The sequence below is a fragment of the Anolis carolinensis genome, chromosome 6 (assembly GCF_035594765.1).
Source record: "Anolis carolinensis isolate JA03-04 chromosome 6, rAnoCar3.1.pri, whole genome shotgun sequence".
In the NCBI taxonomy this organism is placed as follows: domain Eukaryota; kingdom Metazoa; phylum Chordata; class Lepidosauria; order Squamata; family Dactyloidae; genus Anolis; species Anolis carolinensis.
This window is the reverse complement of record NC_085846.1, coordinates 81,386,384-81,410,110: the sequence shown is the minus strand read 5'-3', so window position 1 is coordinate 81,410,110 and position 23,727 is coordinate 81,386,384. Positions and strand designations below refer to the sequence as shown.

At 42.1% G+C, this 23,727-nt stretch overlaps 1 protein-coding gene and 1 long non-coding RNA gene across 2 annotated transcripts in view; one reads left to right on the top strand and one right to left on the bottom strand.

The window, feature by feature from the left end:
- The window catches only part of jazf1 (JAZF zinc finger 1), a 145,796-nt gene extending 125,993 nt beyond the window's left edge, over positions 1-19,803 (bottom strand). The window contains exon 1 of the mRNA XM_062957666.1: positions 19,670-19,803. Within this exon, the coding sequence (XP_062813736.1) occupies positions 19,670-19,784 (115 nt within the window). The 5' untranslated portion in view covers positions 19,785-19,803. The remainder of the gene's footprint in view (positions 1-19,669) is intronic.
- A 192-nt stretch (positions 19,804-19,995) lies between these two features.
- The window catches only part of LOC134292510 (uncharacterized), a 46,366-nt gene continuing 42,634 nt past the window's right edge, over positions 19,996-23,727 (top strand). Inside the window, exon 1 of the long non-coding RNA XR_009999752.1 lies at positions 19,996-20,132. This is a non-coding gene — a long non-coding RNA (uncharacterized LOC134292510). The remainder of the gene's footprint in view (positions 20,133-23,727) is intronic.

Below are 23,727 nucleotides of genomic sequence, written 5' to 3'. Positions count from 1 at the left end.
ATATCACCTGTTTGAGCATGAAGCCATCTCCAACTCTTTAGTTCAACAATAAATCTTTGAAGTTGTGAGAGACAAGAATCTATAATCCAGAAATGCTCAGAAAATGTGTTTCTCAAGAAGCTTGAGAAATCCTGGTAAATTCATACTATCTTGGCTACATGTGAGTAGTAATCAGGAAAAAAAAACATGGACGAGTGAGTCATTGGTTGTCCGACTATACCAATCCAGAAAAGTAGCAAATAGTACCTGATTAGCCAGAACTGGGGGACAAGATAAAATGGGTATATTAATATAGGAATTGGGAAATAACATATAGTAGACATCCACATCCAACCTCTTAAAAAGTTCAGTACAACTCACATCTTAGCCTTCTGAAGTATTCCAAAAACAATTCTTGTTATGAGCACTAGGTGGACAAGTGAGAACTTGGGAGAGAGAGAAAAGAGAATGGAACCTCCATGCTTTAAAAATAGTGTATTGTTGTGCTACTTGCAGGATTAGCTGTCCCGCCACTTTGGCAGCCGCAGAAAAAATATGGGAATTGAACAAGTTTGCCTCCTCCAAGGTCATCAAATATAATCTAGGGCAGTGGTTCTCAACCTGGGATCCTCAGATGTTTTTGGCCTACAACTCCCAGCTGTTTGCCAGCTGTTAGAATTTCTGGGAGTTGAAGGCCAAAAGCATCTGGGGACCCCAGGCTGAGAACAATGGATCTAGAGTCTAAATCAGCATTAGGGATTCAGCAGCTCTCCAGATGTTGTCAAACTGCAACTCTTCCAACCCTAGTCAAACTAGGCAGTGATGAAGAGTTCTGGGAGTTGTAGTTCAGAAGCCTTAAATTAACTTGTTAGTCCCAACTAGCGTAGGATAATAAAATCAATTTAGCCATTGATTCAATTCATCTCTTCAAGGTGGGTATGGATATGTGTACCTTCAAGACATCAGTTGTCTTATGGCAACCTCATGAATTTCATAGAGTTTTCTTAGATAAAGAAAACTCAAAGATGGTTTCCTAGTTCTTTCCTCTGAAATACAGCCTATGGCACCTGGTATTTGTTGGCAGTCTCAGTACCAACCAGGGCAGAGCTTCCAAGATCTCATGAGATCTTGTGCCATTAGGGTATTTAGAAGTTACATCTAGGGGTTGGGAAAGAAGCATTCAACTCTCCAAATGCCTGACACAGAATACTCACACATAGTTAATGGTGGCAAATTCAGCTCAAGAACATCTTGAGGGCTACACAATGCCCAATTTGGCACTAAATCCAGTTGTTAAGCCTTACTAGACTAGTCCCACTAAATAATTGGAAATATGTTAAACATTTGCATAGATGCCACTATTTCAATGGGTCTACTTTAAATAGAACTAACAATTGGATTGAAGCCTAAAATTAATTTATAACATTTTTATAATGAGGGTTATAAATAATCCTACACATATCTACCCAGAAGAAAGTCACACTGTGTTACACATATATGTAGCTTACTCCCTGGTAAACATGTACAGAACTGGAGCCTTCTTCACAAGAGAGAATATTTGATTATCAAGGAAAATGCAAAACTGAAAAAAAGTATTATTTCTAACATGGAAATGAATGAATAAAGTATTTCTACATTTCATTAAAACAGCATCATGACAGCTGCCACCAACAAGAACAACAACATGACACTATGATAGCAGAGAAAGAAAGCCTGCAAACAAAACCAAAAGCCCTACTGGCAGTGAGAGCTAACCTACAAGAATTAGGAAATATCTTCTAAAATATAGTTGTTTTCATTTGCTTGTTCTAGAGCCTAAAAATATGGAGAGCTGCTTTTTACACCTTGCTAACAAATATAATGTCACTGCACCTGTGACTCATTGCTCATGGAAACTATGGACCAATGTGAATATGCTACTGCCCTCTACTGAGTATAATCAAAATTGCAAGAGAGATAATGTGATTTGTCTGCATTACAATTTAAGAGACCTTTTCCTGCCATTAGCAAGAACACTGATGATAGACATGATAAAATCTTTACCAGAACAGGGAGATCTCAAATGAAAATACAGCACTGTAGGGAAGCTGTACTTGCTCTGAAGAACAGTGGAGTAAAAGCAGAAAGAGATTACTGGGTTGCTATGAGTTTTCCGGGCTGTATGGCCATGTTCCAGGAGCATTGTCTTCTGACGTTCCACCTACATGTATGGCATTTATTTACTGTTCTGTAAAAAACAACACTCTGAAAATGGGAATTCCAGACATGAAACAATCAGGGCCAGGTAACACCTCCCAACAAAAGATTTCTTCAGACAGGAAGCAGCCAGGCTTTGAATCTGAAAGACCATTCAATGCTAATCAAGGTGATCAATTGCAACATTAACACTTGCCTCTTTCTCCCAACCTTGACTTTACACAGACATATAAACCTTACTTTCCTAGTTTCCAACAGACCTCACACATCTGAGGATGCCTGCCACAGATGTGGGCAAACGTCAGGAGATAATGCTTCTGGAACAAGGTCATACAGCCTGGAGAACTCACAGCAAGCCAGTGATTCCAGTCATGAAAGCCTTCAACAACAGAGATTAGCCGTATTTTAACTGTTGCTTTCAAGTCATTCCAACTGATGGCAACCCTATGGCGAACCAATCATGAGGGCTTCTTTGCAAGATTTGTTCATTTTTTTCCTCTGAGGTCTACAGAGTTTGACTAGCTCAAGGTCACCAAGTGGCTGAGTGAAGATTCAAATTATGGTCTCCAGAGTCATACTCCAACACCCAATCACTACATCACACTGATTCACATTTGAATTATTTTCCTGAAATTTGGTCAGGTCCTATTGACTATCAGTCAGACTCCAGACATTTGAAAACAATGCTTACTTTGCCTAAAAATCTTAACAGGGAGCTACTTAAGAATGATTTACTTCCACGTATAACGACTGCAATCTGTGAGACTTTACCAATATAATGTAACCAAGATTTGTCCCAATACGAACACCGCAACCCCTTCCTCCCAATTTTCATTGTAGCATTTCACATTTAATATATGAAGTATTATCACAAGTTTATGTGCATTTTCAGCATCTCAACACCTCTCCTGTTGAGATGGATTGGTGTTCCAAGTCATAAAAGTAAAATGTTCACATTACTCATGTATTTTTAAAAGTAAAACAACAAAATTACAGATTGTGAACTAAATAGTCCTAGTTGCAACTATCCCAAATATGCATTGTGTCTTAATAAGTACTATAATGGGTGTTTTTTTTTGGGGGGGGGGAGTTCCTTTCGTATCATAATTCTGTTTCATGCCATAATATGGTCTCTAATTCATTATTAAGTTTTTAAATAGACAAAAATAGAAGAACGTGCTTATATTAAATACATTAATCTGCCTGTTGACATTTTTTACACAAAAACATGTAACAAGAGTATCTTGCCAAAACCTGCTAACTTCCTTTGAGTCATAACCTTTTGCAATTTTCAGTTAAAAACTTGGCAACAGGTGAGGATTTAAAGAGATATCCTTAGGAACGAGAATGTGTTCTTTTGTTCTTTAATGTATCTTGTACCTTTTAACTACAAAAATAAGGTAAACAGATTTCCCAAATGATATATATCAGCCAAGAAGCAAAGATATACATGACAAAACAAAAATGCATGATACAGAACACCATTAACCAATAGTGTTTCCAAATCTTAGGGCCTGGCCCTTCTTCTCTAGTTCTTAGTACAAGAGGAATTTCAGGGCAAAAGCACTGTCTTGAAAAGTATGTCTGTATATTGCTGGCCCCTGTTGGCATCTACCTTAGAGCAGCAATTCATGACTAAGTATCTTCTCCTGTCCTTCTCTTTCTCTTTGTCTTCTCTTTCTTTTTCTTCCCCAGTGCTCCTGCTTACACATCGCTAAGTCTCAGATTTTGGCTGTGAAACCTAAAGGTCTGGGGTGCTCTTGACCTGGAAAGTGTATTAACGTAACTTCTTAGCATTTGTCATATTGAAGGTGGAGCAGGCCAGTTTTCTGCTGCTCCAGAGACTAGGATATGAATCAATGAATTCAAACTACAGGAAACGAGATTCAACCTAGACCAGTTCTCAACCTGTGGGTCACCAGATGTTTTGGCCTTCAACTCCCAGAAATCCGAACAGCTGGTAAACTGGCTGAGATTTCTAGGAGTTGTAGGGCAAAACACCTGGGAACCCACAGGTTGAGAACCACTGACCTAGGGCCCTTCCCACAATATCTGCTTTGAACTGGAATATATGGCAGTGTGGACTCAGATAACCCAGTTCAAAGCAGATATTGTGGGATTTCCTGCCTTGATATTCTGAGTTATATGGCTGTGTGGAAGGGCCCTTAGACTATCAGGGGGAAAAGCCCTGATGGTAAGAGCTGTTCAGCAGTGGAATACGCTGCCTCAGAGTATCCTTCTAAGGAGGTTTTAAACAGAGGCTGGATGGACATTTGTCAGGAGTGCTTTGATTGTGGCAGGGGCTTGGATTGAATGGCCTTTGTGGTCTCTTCCAACTCAATGATTTTTATGATTCATGGAATAGATTTAAAGGAATCCAGAGATAATGATGATGGACATTAACCCAGCACTGAAATTACATTACAGAAAACTGCATTTGGAAGTGGAATCAGTTATGTAGTTATGTTGGCAAATGCAGGTGAGTGGGGCAGAGCGATGGAGTAAAGGATGACACTATGCGACAGCTCATTTTATAATGGCCATATACTTCATTTATTTATGTTGGTTTTCAAGAATTTTAACTTCCTAGCCAGTCTTCTTACTGGAGACATTTATGCCATGTATGCCATCTTCAAAACCACAGAGAAAGGGAAGGAGGAACACATCAATCTCTCTGCCCCAAAATGTTAAAGCCCCCTTTCTACAAAAACTGATGTACTTATATCTCTGAACATTTGAAGGTCTGTTACCAAAGGCATTGCTTTTGTCATTTTCTGAACATTTCTCCATCAGCAACCTATGAGAACTCATATGTACTTTTAATACATTCTATCTAAGACCACTCGTCACAAAAATGTCCGCATCTATTACTTGAAAAAAAGCCAACATGGTGTAGGACTGTTTGAGCTTTGGTCTAGGACACTGGCGATCAGGGTTCCAATCCATAGAAATTCACTAGGTGACCTTCAGCAAGTCACACTCTCTCAGTCTCAGAGATACTTGCAGGAACAGCAAGCAAGAGTCCAAAAGTGGCAGGTTAAAACCCGGAAACTCACTCAGTGGCTGATAACAGATGAGAAACTCCCTCCTGGGCACACAGAAGACTGGGCAACTTGCAAGGCACTGAACAGACTGCACTCTAGCACCACGAGATGTAGAGCCAGTCTTAAGAAATGAGGCTACAAAGTGGAGTCCACAACATGCGAGTGGGGAGAAGAGCGCACCACAGACCACCTACTACAAGGAGGTCTGAGACCTGCCACATGCACAAGGAGGACCTCCTTACAGTGATACCGGAGGCACTCAAAGTGGCCAGCTTCTGGTCAAAGAAAATTTAGTATAATGCCAAGTTTTAACATTATAACTGTATTCTCAACTCATCTCTGACACAATAAATAGATTCAAGAGGTAGGCAAATGAACAAGTGTTGCCAAGAAATCCCTGTGATAAGTTTGCTTTCGGCCACCATTAATGGGAAGTGAGTTGAAGCACACAATAACAGCAACAACAACGACAACAAAACCATATTACTAATTCCCAGTTACCAGAATTATTTTATTTTGTCTCTCAATACATATCTTCAAAGGTACTGAGTATCACAATCTTACTTCAAGCTAGGCCCAAAAACAGAGATTAATTCAAACTACTATAGTTCCATGGCAGGATCAAAATCCTGTAATGGAGCATAAAGACGTTGCAGAATAAAAGGCATATTCCCAATAAATGTACAGAACAAAGTCCATAGTATGTGCAGACAAAAGGAAGTAGAAGCTGCATCCAATTTATCAGCTACAAAAATGAAAGATAACATTCCTTGGCAGTGTATGTGCATGCTTCGAAATGATGAAGTGCTGATGAAAAATTATCCACCAGGGCTTTAAGTCAATGCAAACATGGGGAGGAAAGCCTTTACTTCATGAGTGCAATATATATTTCTTTGCACTTGGCATCACATCCAAAGAGCAGAGTCACATATTTTAACTATTTTTCTTTCTGAAAAAGGTGTGAACTAAAACCAGGAATACTGCCATTGGCAACGCCTTTCACAGAATTCAAAAACTAATATTACCATACGTAGCCCAGATATTCATTTATAGCCAATTTTACCAGCCTTTAAAATGCCCAGCATATCTAAATCAAGACCACATCACTTAATTTTTTTCTTAATATTATCATACTTTTCCCATGCAGGAAGAGTAACTAAAGGACAGCAATTGTATGGCTTTACTGTTCAAAATGCTGCCGATATTGTTCATCAAATAAAAGGGAACATGTTAATTAGCAGAAGCCTGAGAATGGGCACATGCTAGAAGTGAGTTTCTGCCCACATTTCACAAACCCTTGAAATGATAAATAGCATTAAGCTGTAGATATCTTTCATTTTTGACCTTGAAATTATTCTTGTCCTGACCTAAAATAGAACCTCTTGCATCAAAATATTCTTGTTCCATACATATTAAATATAGCTTTTGGACAAGTTAGAAATTGAAATAAATATTTTAGAATGCACCATACTATGCAAAGGCAAACATTTATATCATTTGTACACATAAATTCATAACTGAGATTCCATTTTCTGCTTCTCTGCATCCCTGTAAACAACATACAGATACTTTCATTAAAAGGGACTCTGTGATCTAGAGCCTTAGGCACAAATGGGGTGCCTATATGAATTTTCTTCATATTTTGGCTTCCCCCACTTCTCTCATTTACTGACTTAAACCAAATTGCCAATTTAACTCAATACTAATGCAGGACTGTCACCACAGCCAGAATCCCCTACAACTGGGTGGCAAAACACAAGCAATTATGTTATTGATGGAAAAGGTTACTTTCTAGATTTCAACTCTAACACCCAAGACAGTATGGACACTGTTTATGTTGGCTATGAATTACGGAAACTACAGTCCAAAAAGTACATGGGAATAAAAGTAAAAAAGCACATAGGAATATCTTCAGTGCCTACTGGAATAAGCAATGATATAGCCAGTTGGAACACTGGTCCAGACCTTAGGTGCCATAACAGGCATCAAACTAGCACATTTAGGACTTTAATAGCATCTCAGATTTGACCCCAAGCCCCAGAGAAGTTGACAGAGAATCAATGCAATGTGGACTGATACAGAAAGCAAGACTTGATCTAAAAGAACTTTAAAAGGTGAATCTGTTGCTTCAGAGAACATACATCTATTCCTTGATCAGCAACAAGTGGCCCAAAAGAATACCATAGTTAATGATGGTGAGTGAATAAGACAAACAACAGTATCAACAGGGTTGCACTCCATTTATCCATTTGCCAATACAAGCAATCCATCAAGGTGACCAAGAGAGATTCAGTCCTGAAAAAATCTGGATATCTATTAAAAGTATCTGTAGAAGCGCGAGTCAACTTTTCCTCCCGAAAATACCACACTTCCTTGAAAGCAACATGCTTCATTGCATGTTCACTGTGAGTAGAACCAGAACCTACCAACTCACAAACATTTTCTTATTCTTTTTTACATCCATTTTATCCATCAATCACTTTCTGTATATCCTGCCTTTTCCCCTAAATCAGGATTCAAGTCAGCTTGCAGAATACGAGACGTATGTGAACTATTTTAAACTAAAAACATACAAAAAGTTAAAATAATATTAAGTTCCTTATAAAAATAAAACCCACAGAAAACATTTAAAATAAAAAATGAAAAACAACACTAGAACAGAAAACCCATTACAGTAAGACTTCTGTATCCAGCTGGACCAGTTACCTGAAATTGCAGATGGAAACAAACACTATTAAATAAAGTCACAGAGTCACCCTGGAAGCCCTAGTAAATATCTAGAAAGGATACCTCTCTAGGTCATTCAGAGCAACCCCTTGATACGTTCCAAGGAAAATATACCATAGAATTGTGTGGAGGAACTAGTAGATTCTGAGAAACACCATTCCCCCCCTGCAGTGGATAAGTGAAACTGTAGATTTGAGTTTTGTAGTTACAGGTTCTTGCTGCACATAAAGCAATCAGAGTTCCAGCAATGTGTGCTTGAATAGAATAAAAATTACCTGATGATAAAAGAAAATGGAGGGAGCCAGCTTAGCCTCCTTCAGTAGGAAAGACCACAGCTTAGAAGGAATCACAGAGAAGGCCTTTTCTTGTGTTCCCACCAAAAGTGCTTCTAAAGGTGGTGGGATTAAGAGAAGCACAGCCCATTAAAGATCTTGGATGGTCCTTCAGATAGTTTGGATCCAAGCCATTTATGCCTTTACAGATCATAACTAGCAGAACAAATTGTTATAGTGTTGTTAATGATATTACTGCAACTCTTTAAAAAGAGAGTGATAATCAGTGTAGAAACTGTGATTAACGTACCCTACATACTCATGTATAAGTTGAGGGCAGATTTTGAAGCAAAAATGATAGATTTTTATATGACCCATGGATTAAGACAATAGTCATTTAATAGAAAAGAGAAAGCACCTATGCTATCTCAGGAGGCCAGTTGCTCCATGCACTGCTATTTCCCTACTCAGCATTCAAAAAAGCCAAAAGTAGTGCAGAGATTAGAGGGAGTTCGTGCTTCTTTTAGGTTCTCTTAAGATAGGCTAAGCACTCACCTTTCACCAGAGAAGGAGATGCTTCCTGTTTTGATAAGAATTAAGGTATAATATTCACATTGACCCAATAAAGTTGACCAAGACATTTGGGGGTCCTTTTAGGCCAAAATGTCTAAGGTTATGCATGAGGATATAGGGTAAGCTTATCACCACCTTCTATTTCTTTTATGCACACTCATCATCTATTCTCACACTCTCACATACATTATCTAACTACCATTTAGATTCTACACAATCCATTTCATCCAAGAAATCACAGAGCACATTTCTCCATCATACATTCAAATACCCGATTTAAATAAGGCCAATTTCATACTGGGCAGTAGCTATTTAAATCAGTTGGCTAAAATGCTCACTTTTATGAAAAGGTGTTTCTCCTTTACGGCTGCCATGACCTCTCACATTTCTGCTGATATTTGTGACTTCTTTGACCCAGCTTCCCAGTCCTAGTGCAACTAGAACAGGTTAGAACTGAATCAATAGATCAGCTAGGTGGATCTCACCTTCTTGGGAAGCTTATGCATACTCTTGGATTATCCAAATTGAAAAATACAAGTGTCCAATGAAAACAGACAAAACAGAATCTCAGAAATCACGTGAACAGGCATAACATAAACAAAGCATTTAGAGTAATTCCAAACAATCATATGTACAATAGTGAGCAGCAAATGGGTTATATCACAATTCCAAGCAATCCATCATATCCTGCTAGCCAGATTGTAACTTACTGTTCTGTCTCCAAATCAACTCCGACTTAGAGTGACTCTATCATAGAGTTTTCCTGACATTTATTAGGAGATTTCCCATTATTTTCCTCTGAAGATCAGAGAGTGTGACTTGCCCAAAGTCATCCAGTGGGTTTTTCTAAACAAGCAGGTAACTAAACTCTGCCTCCCAGGGCCCGAGTTCAACACTCAGGTACCCAGAAACAGCTAGGTTTACAACATTAAGCAGATGCAATGGTGGTAAAGACGGAATAACGTCAGAGAGAATTTGGAATGGCAGCCAATAAAAGTACAGTAGAGTCTCACTTATCCAACATAACCGGGCCGGCAGAACATTGGATAAGCGAATATGTTGGATAATAAGGAGGGATTAAGGAAAAGCCTATTAAACTTCAAATTATGTTATGATTTTACAAATTAAGCACCAAAACATCATGTTATACAACAAGTTTGACAGAAAAAGTACTTCCATATGCAGTAATGCTATGTAGCAATCACTGTATTTATGAATTTAGCACCAAAATATCACGATGTATTGAAAACATTGACTACAAAAATGTGTTGGATAATCCAGAACGTTGGATAAGCGAGTGTTGGATAAGTGAGACTCTACTGTACCTAAAAGTGATACAAACTGCATATGCATAGGCCTTCCACTCGGGGCAGAGGAAGTTAGGAAATGTATCTGTGCTTGCAGAAAAGCTTCAAATGCAGTATTGCTATTTATTTATTGCATCATTTAACTGGCTAAACAATTTTGTCATTACACTCATAGACTAAATCAGCCCTGCCATTAGGAAGAGGGTGGCAACTGCCACATGTGACTGGTGTAAGAGTCGGCAGTGGCCTCTCTTGGAGGATGAAGCTGTCTGTTCCATATAACCTGCCCTGCGCCCTCTAAAACAGCTGAATGCTTTCAGATGTCTATCCTGTTCCACTATCAGTACTAACATACAGTTCAGCTACTAGTTGTCCAGTTTTAACAAACATAGCCAATTAAAATGTACACCATGTTACTTTTCATTTCATAATTTGAGATAAAGTGCTTTTACCCTGTATTATAAAAACTCTGACCTCTTACCGGACAGAGAGGAAAACAGAACACACAACAAAAAGAATAATGTACATATGATATAACAACCAGCACAAGAGCCAGAATTGGTAGGGGTCATCAAGAGATTGTATGCAAGAGCCAGCATTTTTCAGTAGTAGTTAGATTATGTATCTCGAAGTCACTGTTCAACCCAGAATCACATGCTAAGATGTCTTGGACATGGTACTGTTGCTCTTTTCACCACTATCTGAATATGAAAGTAATACATCATCAAGTCACTGAGCTATTTGAGACTCATTGAGATAGAGACTATGAATATGAAGTACTCTGTACCTGCATGTAAAATTAGTCATAAAGGACATTGACACACCTGTAGGAAAGTTTAAATCACATTTTCCTGCAAACCAAGCCACAGATCTACCATGACTGGAGGGGAAAGTTCTATTTCCTTGATCCTGGTTTATCTTGCCTATTGGCAACTTGCAGTAACTGTGCAGAGAAGGGGACCTCATATGAAGGATGCATGATACATTTTTAAAGTGAAATTGAGAATTCCATATCCCTGCACCACCATTTTTGAACAGAGATTACAAAAGGCCAGAAGTGTTGCTTTGGCAGACGCAGATACTGCATTGGTCTAAGCCAACCCAGAGTTTTTGGGTCAGTTTTTTTGTCAAATTACAGGTGAGTATATACGGTATGAATTCCCAACTTAGGCTCAGAGACCCACCCTTTCTTTGGTGAGACTGTATTTACTGTAACAAAATGACAATCAGGTTCCATCTTTATGTCACACTGAGAAGGGGGAAAGCTTGCTTTCTATTGCTCTAGAACAGACCTGCACAACATGCGGCCCTGCAGGTGTTTGGAACTTCAGTTCCCAGAATTCTTGACCATTGGACAAGCTGGATAGGGTTTCTGGGTTTTGGGAGCCCCAAATACCTGGAAGGCCATAGTTGTTCATGCATTTCAGGAAAACCCAACAGTAAACAATGGAAGTGTTCAGAGGAAATTATATGTTCCTTATAATAGCGACAGTCAATAGTCTGGACTACCTCTGCACCTCCTAAACCATCTTATCTAACAGTTTAAATACAAAACAGCTTCCTTGGGAATTTGACAGAAATGGAAAAATAGAGCTGAATGTTATCTATACACTGGTGGCAGTAGGACTGTTTATAGGACCATTTTAACCGGTCCCTCTCATCAATGTCTGCTCATACTAGAAGGACCCAAACGGAAGTTTATTCCTGTCCATGCACCTATATTGGTAGGTGATGTTGTTACTCCTACTCTCTGCTATTGTCAAGATTCTCTTTATATATATATATATATATTTTCTTTTGAGATCCTGTTGGCCCCCCGACTCTGGAACTCCCATCCCAGGGAGATTAGGTTGGCTCCCTCTCTACCTTCCTTCAGGAAACAACTGAAGAATTGGATGTTTCGGCAGGCCTTTGGAGATACAGTCATTACTTAATCAGCCCCAGAGAGTTTTTAATAATCTATCCTGTATTTATTACGATTTTACCATTTATGTGTTTTAAATGCAATTTTTGTCCTGTATTTTTGTTTTAATTGATATATTGTATTACTGTTTTATCTTTTTATAGTGTGATTTGTATTATGTTGCCTATATTTTGTCCTATGTTGTTTGGGCCTCTGCCCCATTTAAGCCACCCCGAGTCCCCGCGGGGAGATGGTGGCGGGGTATAAATGAAGTATTATTATTATTATTATTATTATTATTATTATTATTATTATTATTATTAAGACAAAGCTGCTGCCATCATCAGATCATTCCTCAATCTCTTTCTGGTCTTAATGGAATACGGGCAAGTGCCAGCAGGAGCAAGCAAGAAGTTTTGGAGTAACTGTCATTTCCATTTCACTGGGCCCAAAGGTAAAGGGCAGGCTGAGAAGCAAGCAGTAGCAGCTCCTCTTCCTCCTCATGGCAGGGACACCCATTGCCTACTGGAGAGTTAACAGCAACTGTTTCAGGAGGTTGGATGTCCCCAGAATATGGTGCACCTCTTGCTGGGATGAGGCTAGTGGTGACCCCTGACTCCCAGGTCTGAGCACATAATGCTCCATATCTGTGAAGGACATGCTCCAAGACTTCACGGGGATATGTGAAACGATGGATAATAGTGCACGCTAGTGAAGGTACAACTTCAAGCAAAGCCTAGAAAATGTAGAGAGAGAACACCTCTTTACCTGCATAGTAGCTGCTCTAGTGCAACTTTATAGTCAATTTCCAGTGGCAACATTCTATAGAAACACCTGGAGAACCTCGAAAATGCCTAGAGAGGGCATATTTTGTCAGATATGTATAAATCAAATTGTGCATGCTGGTCCCATTGATACATGGCTAATCCTGTACTGTGAGTTCTAAAATAAAACATTTGAGAAATCTCAAAATGTGGGAGCATCTGTTGCAATTACTAGAAGCCTTATGGAGTTCTCCATTATTTTAAGGAAAATCCTTCAAAGTCATTAGGACTTCTTGATGATATACTCTGCTGGCATTTGTCTGTTCACTTCAGTAGGTTTGTGTCAGTAATGTGTTTGAAGATTTTAAATAAATAAATGTGCACTTTAAAATCTAAAATGTATATCTGCACAAGGACTTTATCCTCATCTTCTCTCCATCCTCCCCTCCATTTGGGCCTCCCTCCCAAGAGCCATAAAATAGAACAGCATGTCCACTTTAGCTTTAGAGAACAACATGGCGTGCCATTTAGTTACTTTTTGACCGAATTACCTCTGTGCAATCAAGATATGCACACAAGGCAGAGCAAGTTGCTTTTTGTGTGTGTAATAATTACACTTTTATTTTAGCACAAGCTCTGTTTCACAACAGTTGTATCACTTTAAAAAACAAGGCTGCATACTGCAAATTAAATACAGCATCAGGATTAAAGAAATATTTGGAAGAATTGTCATCATCCAGTGTGGATAAGGAAAACTATAGTGTTAGTCTAATTTTGAAAAATTACTTTGGAATCTATCAGACAGAATTCCCAGTCAGCAGAATCACTGGCTGGGTGACCCCATTAAACTACTCACCATTGTGGATGGGGATTCTGGGAGTTATGGTACAAAACATAACTTTCCCCAGTTTTGTGGAGCAGAAATATTACTCCTAAACACTCTTCTCCCTAAAGAGTGTTTAGGAACCATGAGTACATCTATACTGACACCACTTGGCGCAGTGCAATGGAATCCTGGGAGCTGCAGTTTTACAAAGTCTTTCGTTTCCTCTGTCAAAGTGCTGGTGCCTCTCCAAACTACAATTCCCATGATTCCATAGCATTGAGCCATAGCAGTTCAAGAGCTGTCAAAGTGCACTAATTCTGCAGTGTAGATACAGCTGATAATTCCCTTGTGAAACTGCTTTTTTTCCATTCTCTTGCAGACCTTTGCTTCTGTGTCCTGATTTTACTAGGCCTTATCCATTGATGCATGACGTTAAGGCCTTCTTAGGCCCCTTCTACACTGCCATATAAAATCCAGATTATCTGCTTTGATAATCTGGATTATATGGTATAGAAAGCGTCTTAGAAAGGCAAAGGACTTGGGAAAGCACCTCCCAGAATCTCCAAATAGCAGAGTCACTGACTGGGTGAACCCCTAAGCATATTAACCATTTTGGATGGGGGATTATGGGAGGTGTGGTACAAAGTATTCCTCATTTTATGGAGCAGAAAGGTAGCACTTATGACTCCTTCCAAAGCCAAATGGAATTTTCTCCCCAATGAGGTTGTGCTTAGGAACTGTTATTACCCTATAAAACCACTTTCCTTTCGATCTCCAGCCCTTGCTTCTGACTTCAACTGGTATCATTCACTTATGTGGGAGGTCAAGGTCTTATTAGATTCCATGTACACTGACCATTTAATGCAATTCAAAGCTTGCTTCAAAGCTGTGGGGCCAGGCAGCAAACGCCCACAAGAGACCCTAACGCATATCAGTGCTCTGTGGTTTGTGTCATCACATGTGGGGGGAAGTCAAGGCTTCTGAGGCCTTGTATACACTGACCATTTCATGCAGTTCAAAGCTACTTTCATAACCATGGGGGGCAGTCAACAAACTCTCACAAAGGCAAACTTAATGCACAGCAGTACTCAATGGTTTGTGTCATCACATGTGTGGGAAGTCAAGGCCTTCTTAAGCCCTGTATACACTAACCATTTAATGCAGTTCAAAGCTCGCTTCAAACTGCTGGGGGCCATGCAACAAATTCCCGCAAACCCACCCTTTATGTGCATCAGTGCTTTGTGAGTTGGGTCATCCCCATCTGAAACCGCGTTCCTTCCATCCTCCTTTGCTTTCGGGTGCCGATTTCAACAGACACCATTTACATCTGTGGGAAGTCAAAGCCTTCTGCAGCTCTGTATACACTGAGCATTTCATGCAGTTCAACGCTTGCTTTAAAACTATGGGGCCAGGAAGCAAATGTTCACAAAAGTGACCTTAATGCATATCAGTGCTCTGTAGTTTGTGTCATCACATGTGTGGAAGTCAAGGCTTCTGAGGCCCTATATACACTGACCATTTAATGCAGTTCAAAGCTAGTTTCACAACTGTGGGGGCAGGCAACAAACTCCCACAAAAGCAATCTTAATGCACAGCAGTACTCAGTGGTTTATGTCATTACGTGTGTGTGAAGTCAAGGCCTTGAGACCCTGTAAACACCGATCATTTCATACAGTTCAAAGCTTGCTTCAAACTGCAGGGGAGATAGGACAGGTTATAAATAAAGTTATTATTATTAAGTCAAGGCCTTCTGCAGCCCTGTTTACACTGACCATTTTATGCAATTCAAAGCTTGTTTCAAAACTGTGGAGCCAGACTGCAAACGCCCACAAAAGCAACCTTAATGTATATCAGTGCTCTGTGATTTGTTTCATCATATGTGTGGGAGTTAAGGCTCCTGAGGCCCTGTATACACTGACCATTTAATGCAGTTCAAGGTTTGCTTCAAACTGCAGGGGACTAGGCAACAAACTCCCACAAAACCACTCTTCATGCAATTCAGTGCTTTGTGATTTGGGACATCCCCATCTGAAACCAAGTTTCTTCCATACGTCTTTGATTCTGGGTCCTGATTTTAACAGACACCATTTACATCTGTGGGAAGTCAAGGCCTTCTGCGGCCTTGTATACACTGAGCATTTCATGCAGTTCAAAGCTTGCTTCAAAACTGTTGCCAGGCAGCAAATGCTCACAAAAGTGACCTTAATGCGTATCAGTGCTCTGTGGTTTCTGTCATCATGTGTGTGGGAAGTCAAAGCTTCTGAGGCCTTGTATAGTAAAGGTAAAGGTTTTCCCCTGACATTAAGTCTAATCGTGTCTGACTCTGGAGGTTGGTGCTCATCTCTATTTCTAAGCCGAAGACCCGGTGTTGTCTGTAGACAGCTCCAAGGTCAGCAGGACTGCATGGAGTGGTACCTATTGATTTACTTGCATTTTCATGTTTTTGAACTGCTAGGTTGGCAGAAGCTGGGGCTGACAGTGGGAACTCACCCCGCTCCTCGGATTCTAACTGCTCACCGAACTTGCTTTCGGTCAGCAAGTTCAGCAGCTCAGCGGTTTAACCCATGTACCACCAGAACTCCAAGAAGCCCTGTATACACTAACCAATTCAAAGGTAGTTTCAAAACTGCTGGTGGCAGACAACAAACTCACACAAAAGCAACCTTAATGCACAGCAGTGCTCAATGGTTTGTAACATCACATGTGTGGGAAGTCAAGGCCATTTCAGGCCCTGTATACACTGACCATTTAATGCAATTCAAGGCTTGCTTCAAAGCTGTGAGCCAGGTAGCAAACACCCACAAAAATGACCTTAATGCATATCAGTGCTCTGTGGTTTGTGTCATCACATGTGTATACACTGTATACACTGATCTTTTAATGCAGTTCAAAGATAGTTTCAAAACTTCTGGGAGCAGGCATCAAACTCGCAGAAAAGCAATCTTAATGCAAAGCAGTGGTTTGTCAAGGCCTTTGAGGCCCTGTACACACTGACCATTTAATGCAGTTCAGAGTTTTGCGTCCCACAAAGCCACCCTTCATGCACGTCAGTGTTTTGTGATATGGGTCATCCCCATCTGAAACTGCGTTTCTACCATCCCCCTTTGCTTCTGGGTCCTGATTTTAACAGACACCATTTATGTGCATGGGAAGTCAAGGCCTTCTGAGGCCCTGTATACACTAACCACTTCATGCAGTTCAAAACTTGCTTCCAAACTGTGGGGCTAGACAGCAAATGCCCACAAAAGTGATCTTAATGCATACCAGTGCTCTGTGGTTGCATTCTGCAATAGCTACAGAGATACTTGCAGGAACACCTCAGCAAGCGAGAGTCCAAAAGTGGCAGGCTAAAACTTGGATCGTCAAACCATGGCTGATACCGAATTAGAGATTCTCTCCTGGGCACAAAGAAGACTGGGTGACTCGGTAGGCGCTGAACAGACTGTGCCCTGGCACCATGAGATACAGAGCCAACCTTAAGAAATGGGGCCACAAAGTGGAGTCCACAACATTCCAGAGTGGAGAAGAGCAAACCCCAAACCACCTATTACAATGCAGTCAGAACCCTGCCATATGCACAAAGGAAGGCGTTCTTATAGTAACACCAGAGGCACTCCCAAGTGGTCAGCTACTGGTCAAAGGACATTTAGTATAATGCCAAGTTTTTAACTTTTGTGTTTTTAAATACATTACAACTGCACCCTCGATTTGCTTCTGACATGATAAATAAGTGCTCTATGGTTTGTGTCATCAGATGTGTGGGAGGTCAAGGCCTTCTGAGGCCCTGTATACACTGACCATTTAATGCAGTTCAAAGCTTGCTTCAAAAGTGTGGGGGACAGGCAACAAACTCCCATATAGTCAACCTTAATGCACAGCAATGCTCTGTGGTTTGTGTCATCACATGTGTGGGAAGTCAATGCCTTCTTAGGTCCTATATACACTGACCATGTAACAACTTGTGCAGTCCACGGATGACCCTCAACAGGGGGCTAGGCAACAAACTCCCACAAAACTACCCTTCGTATTTTGTGATTTGAGTCATACCCATCTGAAACCACGTTTCTTCCATTCCCCTTTGCTTTTGGGTCCTGATTTTAACATACACCATTTACATGTGTGGGAAGTCTCGGTGAAGGAGAGATAGAGCGGGTTATAAATGAAGTTATTAAAGTAGAGTCTCACTTATCTAGGCTAAACGGGCCGGCAGAACCTTGGATAAGCGGATATGTTGGAAAATAAGGAGGGATTAAGGAAAAGCCTATTAAACATCAAATTAGGCTATGATTTTACAAATTAAGCACCAAAACATCATGTTATACAACAAATTTGACAGAAAAAGTAGTTCAATACACAGTAATATTATGTTGTAATTACTGCATTTACTAATTTAGCACCAAAATATCATAATATACTGAAAACATTGACTACAAAAATGCCTTGGTGGTCATCTCCATTTCTAAGCCGAAGAGCTGGCGTTGTTCACAGATACCTCCAAGGTCATGTGGCCAGCATGACTGCATGGAGCACTGTTACCTTCCTGCCGGAGCGGTACCTATTGATCTACTCACATTTGCATGTTTTTGAACTGCTAGCATGGCAGAAACTGGGGCTAACAGCAGGTGCTCACTCTGCTCCCTGGATTCAAACCTGTGACCTTTCGGTCCGCAAGTTCAACAGCTCAGTGCTATAAGATGCTGCGCCACTGCACCCCTGTATACACTGGCCATTTCATGCAATTCAAAGCTTGATTCAAAACTATGGGCCCAGGAAGCAAATGCCCACAAAAGTGACCTTTATACATTCAGTGGTTTGTGTCATCACATGTGTGCGATGCCGAGGCCCTCTGAGGCCCTGTATGCACTGATCATTTAATGCACTTCAAAGCTTGCTTTAAGGGGAGGGACAAAATCCCACAGTGCTGTGGTTTGTGAATCTCCTATGTCATCACCTGCAAAGTGAAACCACAGGCATGGTCAAGCTTGGGCCCTCCAGGTGTTTTGGACTCCACCTCCCACCATTCCTAACAGCCTCAGGCCCTTTCCTTTTCCCCCTCAGCCGCTTAAGCGGCTGAGGGGGAAAAGGAAGGGGCCTGAGGCTGTTAGGAATGGTGGGAGTTGGAGTCCAAAACACTTCCAGGGCCCAAGCTTGACCATGCCTGGGTTAGAAACTGCATTAAGACAGTCAACGCATAGCAGAGGCCTTGGAAAGGTGAAGGAGTCACCGCCCTGGAAGGAGGGAGCGGCCAGGCTTCGGGCATCACCATCCCTGACCCTTTCCATGAGGGAGAAGGCGGGCAAGACCTGCGCCCAGCACTTGTTGCCAGGCCAGGCTAGGCCAGGCCAGAGAAGCCGAGGCGCGCCTACAGGTGACGCCGGCCACGCCTCAGGCGGCGCGCATCGCTGGAGGGCAGCTTCTCCCCTTCGCGAGGCCTCCCTCCAATGGCAGGGCGAGGAAGGCGGCGCTTCCTCCTCTCCTCCTCCTCCTCCTCCTCTAAGAGTCCGGCCTGCTGAGGCCACGGAGCCTGTGAGAGAGAGACAGAGAGAGAGAGAGACCCCTTGGCTGGGCGCGAAGGCAAAGGGCCAGGGCGAGCGTGCGCCTTGACGCGCGCCTCTCCTCGCCTCCACGCCTAGCAACAGCGCTGACAGGACGCAGCCTCCGCTGCAGCAAGCGAGGAGGAGGAGGAGGAAAGGGAGGAGGACGCCGAATGGCCGCCCTTGCCCTCTCCCTCCGCCTCCCTCAGCCCTGACAGCCAGAGCCGGGGCGGAAGCGGTGGAAAGAGGAGGAGGAGGAGGCGTGCTGGACGCGTCTTCTCCTCGCCAAAGCAAACTCCAGCGGGTTGCCAGCCTGAGGCGCCTACTCACTCACTCTCTCTCTCGCCTTGCCTTGCTTCACGTGTCCCCCTCCCCAACACACCCACCCTCTCCTTCCTTGCTTGCTTCCCTCGTGGTCGCCAACTCGGCCACCCACCCAACGCCCTCTCCTTCTTCCCATTCATCCCCCTGGGAAGGTGGGTGAATAGGGAGGGCGAGGTCTCTTTCACGCCCTCTCCTTCCCCTTCCCCCGCATTCGCCTCACCGATATGGCTGTCCTCGATGTGCTCGATGAGCTCGGCCAGGGTCGGGAAGTGCAGCCCGCAGCCGCCGAAGCGGCAGGTATTGGAGAAGAAGGAGGCGGCGGCGATGCCTGTCATGGTGGTGGCGGTGCGGCCGGGGGCATGGGGAGAGCCCTCCTCCTCCGCCCACCCAAGCCGGCGGGAAAGGCAGAGAGGGAGGGAGGGAAGGAGAGAGAGGAGGAGGTGGCGGCGGCTGCAGCGTCGGGAGCGGCAGAGGAGGGGAGGGACGCCGGCAGGGTGGGGGGAGATGAGGCCGGCGCAGCTGGGAGGAGGAGGACGAAGAGGAGGAGGAGGAGGGACCAGAGCTGCTGCTGCCGCCGCCGCTGCTCTCGAACAGCTGGGCAACCTCTCTCTCTCGCCGCCGCCTGGTTCCCGCCCAGACCCAGGCCACGCTCGACCCCGGGGGAAAGCGATGCAAGGAGGCGGGTAAGCGTGTCTGCGGGAGGAAAAGATGTAACAGTTTGGGGGTGTGTCTTCTGCCCTCGCCAACTTCAGCCGCGCCGGAACTTTTTGGCCTCCCCCGCGCCCACAACTTCAAGGGACCTCCTCACACTAGAGCTTGGATCCACTTTTGGGATCAGCCAAGCCAAGCAGGTCCTGGGCCTCACCAAACTCCAAACCCCAGAATTCTGCAGAATTCTGTGGATCCATATTCTAGTGCAGGCATGAGCAAACTTGGGCCCTCCGGGTGTTTTGGACTACAACTCCCACAATTCCTAACAGCCGGTAGGCTGTTAGGAATTGTGGGAGTTGTAGTCCAAAACACCCGGAGGGCCCAAGTTTGCCCATGCCTGCTGTAGTGTGATGAGACACAGGGAACCGGTAGGCTGTTAGGAATTGTGGGAGTTGTAGTCCAAAACACCCGGAGGGCCCAAGTTTGCCCATGCCTGCTGTAGTGTGATGAGACACAGGGAGGAACCCCAACATGGCAACTTCAGTTCCAACTACAGTAGAGTCGCACTTATCCAACATAAATGGGCCGGCAGAATGTTGGATAAGCGTATATGTTGGATATTAAGGAGAAGCCAAAGGTAAAGGTTTCCCCTGACGTTAAGTTCAGTCGTGTCCTACTCTCCATTTCTAAGCCGAAGAGCCGGCGTTGTCCATAGACACCGCCAAGGTCATGTGGCCAGCATGACTGCATGGAACGCCATTATCTTCCCGCCGGAGCGGTACCTATTGATCTACTCACATTTGAACTGCTAGGTTGGCAGAAGCTGGAGCTTAACAGCGGGAGCTCACTCCGCTCCCCGGATTTGAACCTGGGACCTTTCCGTCTGCAAGTTTAGTAGGTCAGAACTTTAACACACTGAGCCACCGGGGGCTCCAGTGAATAAGGAGAAGCCTATTAAACACCAAAATTAGGTTATGATTTTACAAATTAAGCACCAAAACATCATGTTATACAACAAATTAGACAGAAAAAGTAGTTCAATACGCAGTAATGTTATGTTGTAATTACTGTATTTACGAATTTAGCACCAAAATATCACGATGGATTGAAAACATTGACTACAAAAATGCGTTGGATAATCCAGAACGTTGGATAAGCGAATGTTGGATAAGTGAGACTCTACTGTACTTGTCTCTTTTCTTCTTTTTCTCCTCCCCCTTTCAGCCCACCTAGGCTTTTCCACACAGCCATATAACCCAGAACACCAAGGCAGAAAAGCCAACTACCCTGTTTCCCCGAAAATAAGACATTTCCTGAAAATAAGTCCTAGTAGAGGTTTTGCTGAATTGCTAAATATAAGGCGTCCCCAGAAAGTAAGACCTAGTAAAGTTTTTGTTTGGAAGCATGCCCACCAAACAGAACACCAGAGCATGCAGGATCAGTAAATGTATGTACCAGAGATTGTTGTACATGGAAATAATAGTACAGTAGAGTCTCACTTATCCAACACTCGCTTATCCAACATTCTGGATTATCCAACACATTTTTGTAGTCAATGTTTTGAATACATCGTGATATTTTGGTGCCAAGTTCGTAAATACAGTAATTTCTACATAGCATTACTGTGCATTGAACTACTTTTTCTGTCAAATTTGTGGTATAACATGATGTTTTGGTCCTTAATTTGTAAAAGCATAACCTAATTTGATGTTTAATAGGTTTTTCCTTAATCCCTCCTTATTATCCAACATATTTGCTTATCCAACGTTCTGCTGGCCCGTTTATGTTGGATAAGTGAGACTCCACTGTAGTAACAAGAAATTCTTGATAGGATTCAGTTTGTCTGGTTATGCTGGTATGTGATGACAACTACTGTACAGTATATAATAAATGCTCATTTTTTTGTTCAACAATAAATATGAATTCTTCTTCATTGAAAAATAAGACATCCCCTGAAAATAAGACCTGGCGTATCTTTGGGAGCAAAATAAAATATAAGACACTATCTTATTTTCATGGAAACACGGTATGTGCCTCATCACACTAGAGCAGGGGTCCTTAAACTTTTTAAGCCGAGGGCCAGTCCACAATCCTTCAGACTGTATCACTTGAGAAAAAAATACAAACAAATTCCTATGCACACTTCACATGTCTTATTTGTAATGTAACAAAACAACAACAATACAACAACAACAAAACAACAAAACAACAACAAAAAAATAAGAACAATTTTAACCAACATAAATATCAGGATTTCAATGGTAAGTGTGGGCCTGCTTCTGGCCAATGAGATAGTCAAGTTAATTAGGATTTTTGTTGTGTGTCTTCATGTCATTTCAGACTTTGAGCAAGCCTAAGTTAAAACGGAGGGCAGAGGGCAGATAAATGACCTTGGAGGGCTGCATCCAGTCCACGGGCCTTAGTTTGGGGACCCCTGCACTAGAGCATGAGTTCACTTTCAATCCGGTTTCTGCCTCCTGCAGAATTCAGGGGTTTGTAGTTTGGTGAGGCCCAAGACCTGTCTGGCTGAGCAGTTTAAAGCCCCTTCCCTAAAGTGGATTTAAAGTGGGTTAAAAGTGGATTCAAGTTCTAGTGTGATGAGGTCCTATATCTGCTTTGAACTGGGTTATCTGAGTCCACACTGCCATATACAATATAATACTATTATATTTTATTATTATTTTGTCCACATCATTATCTCTCCACATATATTATTTTGGCCGCATCATGAGAAAAAAGGAAAGCTTGGAAAAGAGCATGATGCTGGGGAAAATGGAAGGAAAAAGGAAGAGAGGCTGACCAAGGGTAAGATAGATGGATGGTATCCTTGAAGTGACTGGCTTGACCTTGAAGAAGCTGAGGCTGGTGACAGCCAACAGAGAGCTCTGGCGTGGACTGGTTCATGAGGTCACAAAGAGTCGGAAATGACCGAGTGAATGAAGAAGAATTATATATTATATGTAATACAGTAGAGTCTCACTTATCCAAGCCTCGCTTATCCAAGCCTCTGGATTATCCAAGCCATTTTTGTAGTCAATGTTTTCGATATATCGAGATATTTTGGTGCTAAATTTGTAAATACAGTAATTACAATATAACATTACAGCATATTGAACTACTTTTTCTGTCAAATTTGTTGTATAACATGATGTTTTGGTGCTTAATTTGTAAAATCATAACCTAATTTGATGTTTAATAGGCTTTTCCTTAATGCCTCCTTATTATCCAAGATATTCGCTTATCCAAGCTTCTGCCGGCCCATTTAGCTTGGATAAGTGAGACTCTACTGTATTACTAGTAACTCTACAGTATAATGGTATAGTTTTATTTATTTCATGTCAAAAGCATTGGTACAGCAAATACATTTCAAATAATGGAAATAAAATAGAAAAGAAAAGAAATCACAAGCAACTAAATAGTTTTGGACCAAAAGTGGGCAACAGCAACCGCATTGTCTGTAGCTTTAAACAACTTCTCCTCCGTGCATGAGGCAGGGCATTGTGGGCAAGCATACATATGCTGAGTTGTTTGTTCAGCTCCACAGTCACACAAGGTGGAGGATTCCTCCAGGTAGTGCCACCTTGCCAAGTTGTCTTTAGATCTGCCCACTCCGCTTCTGAGTCTGTT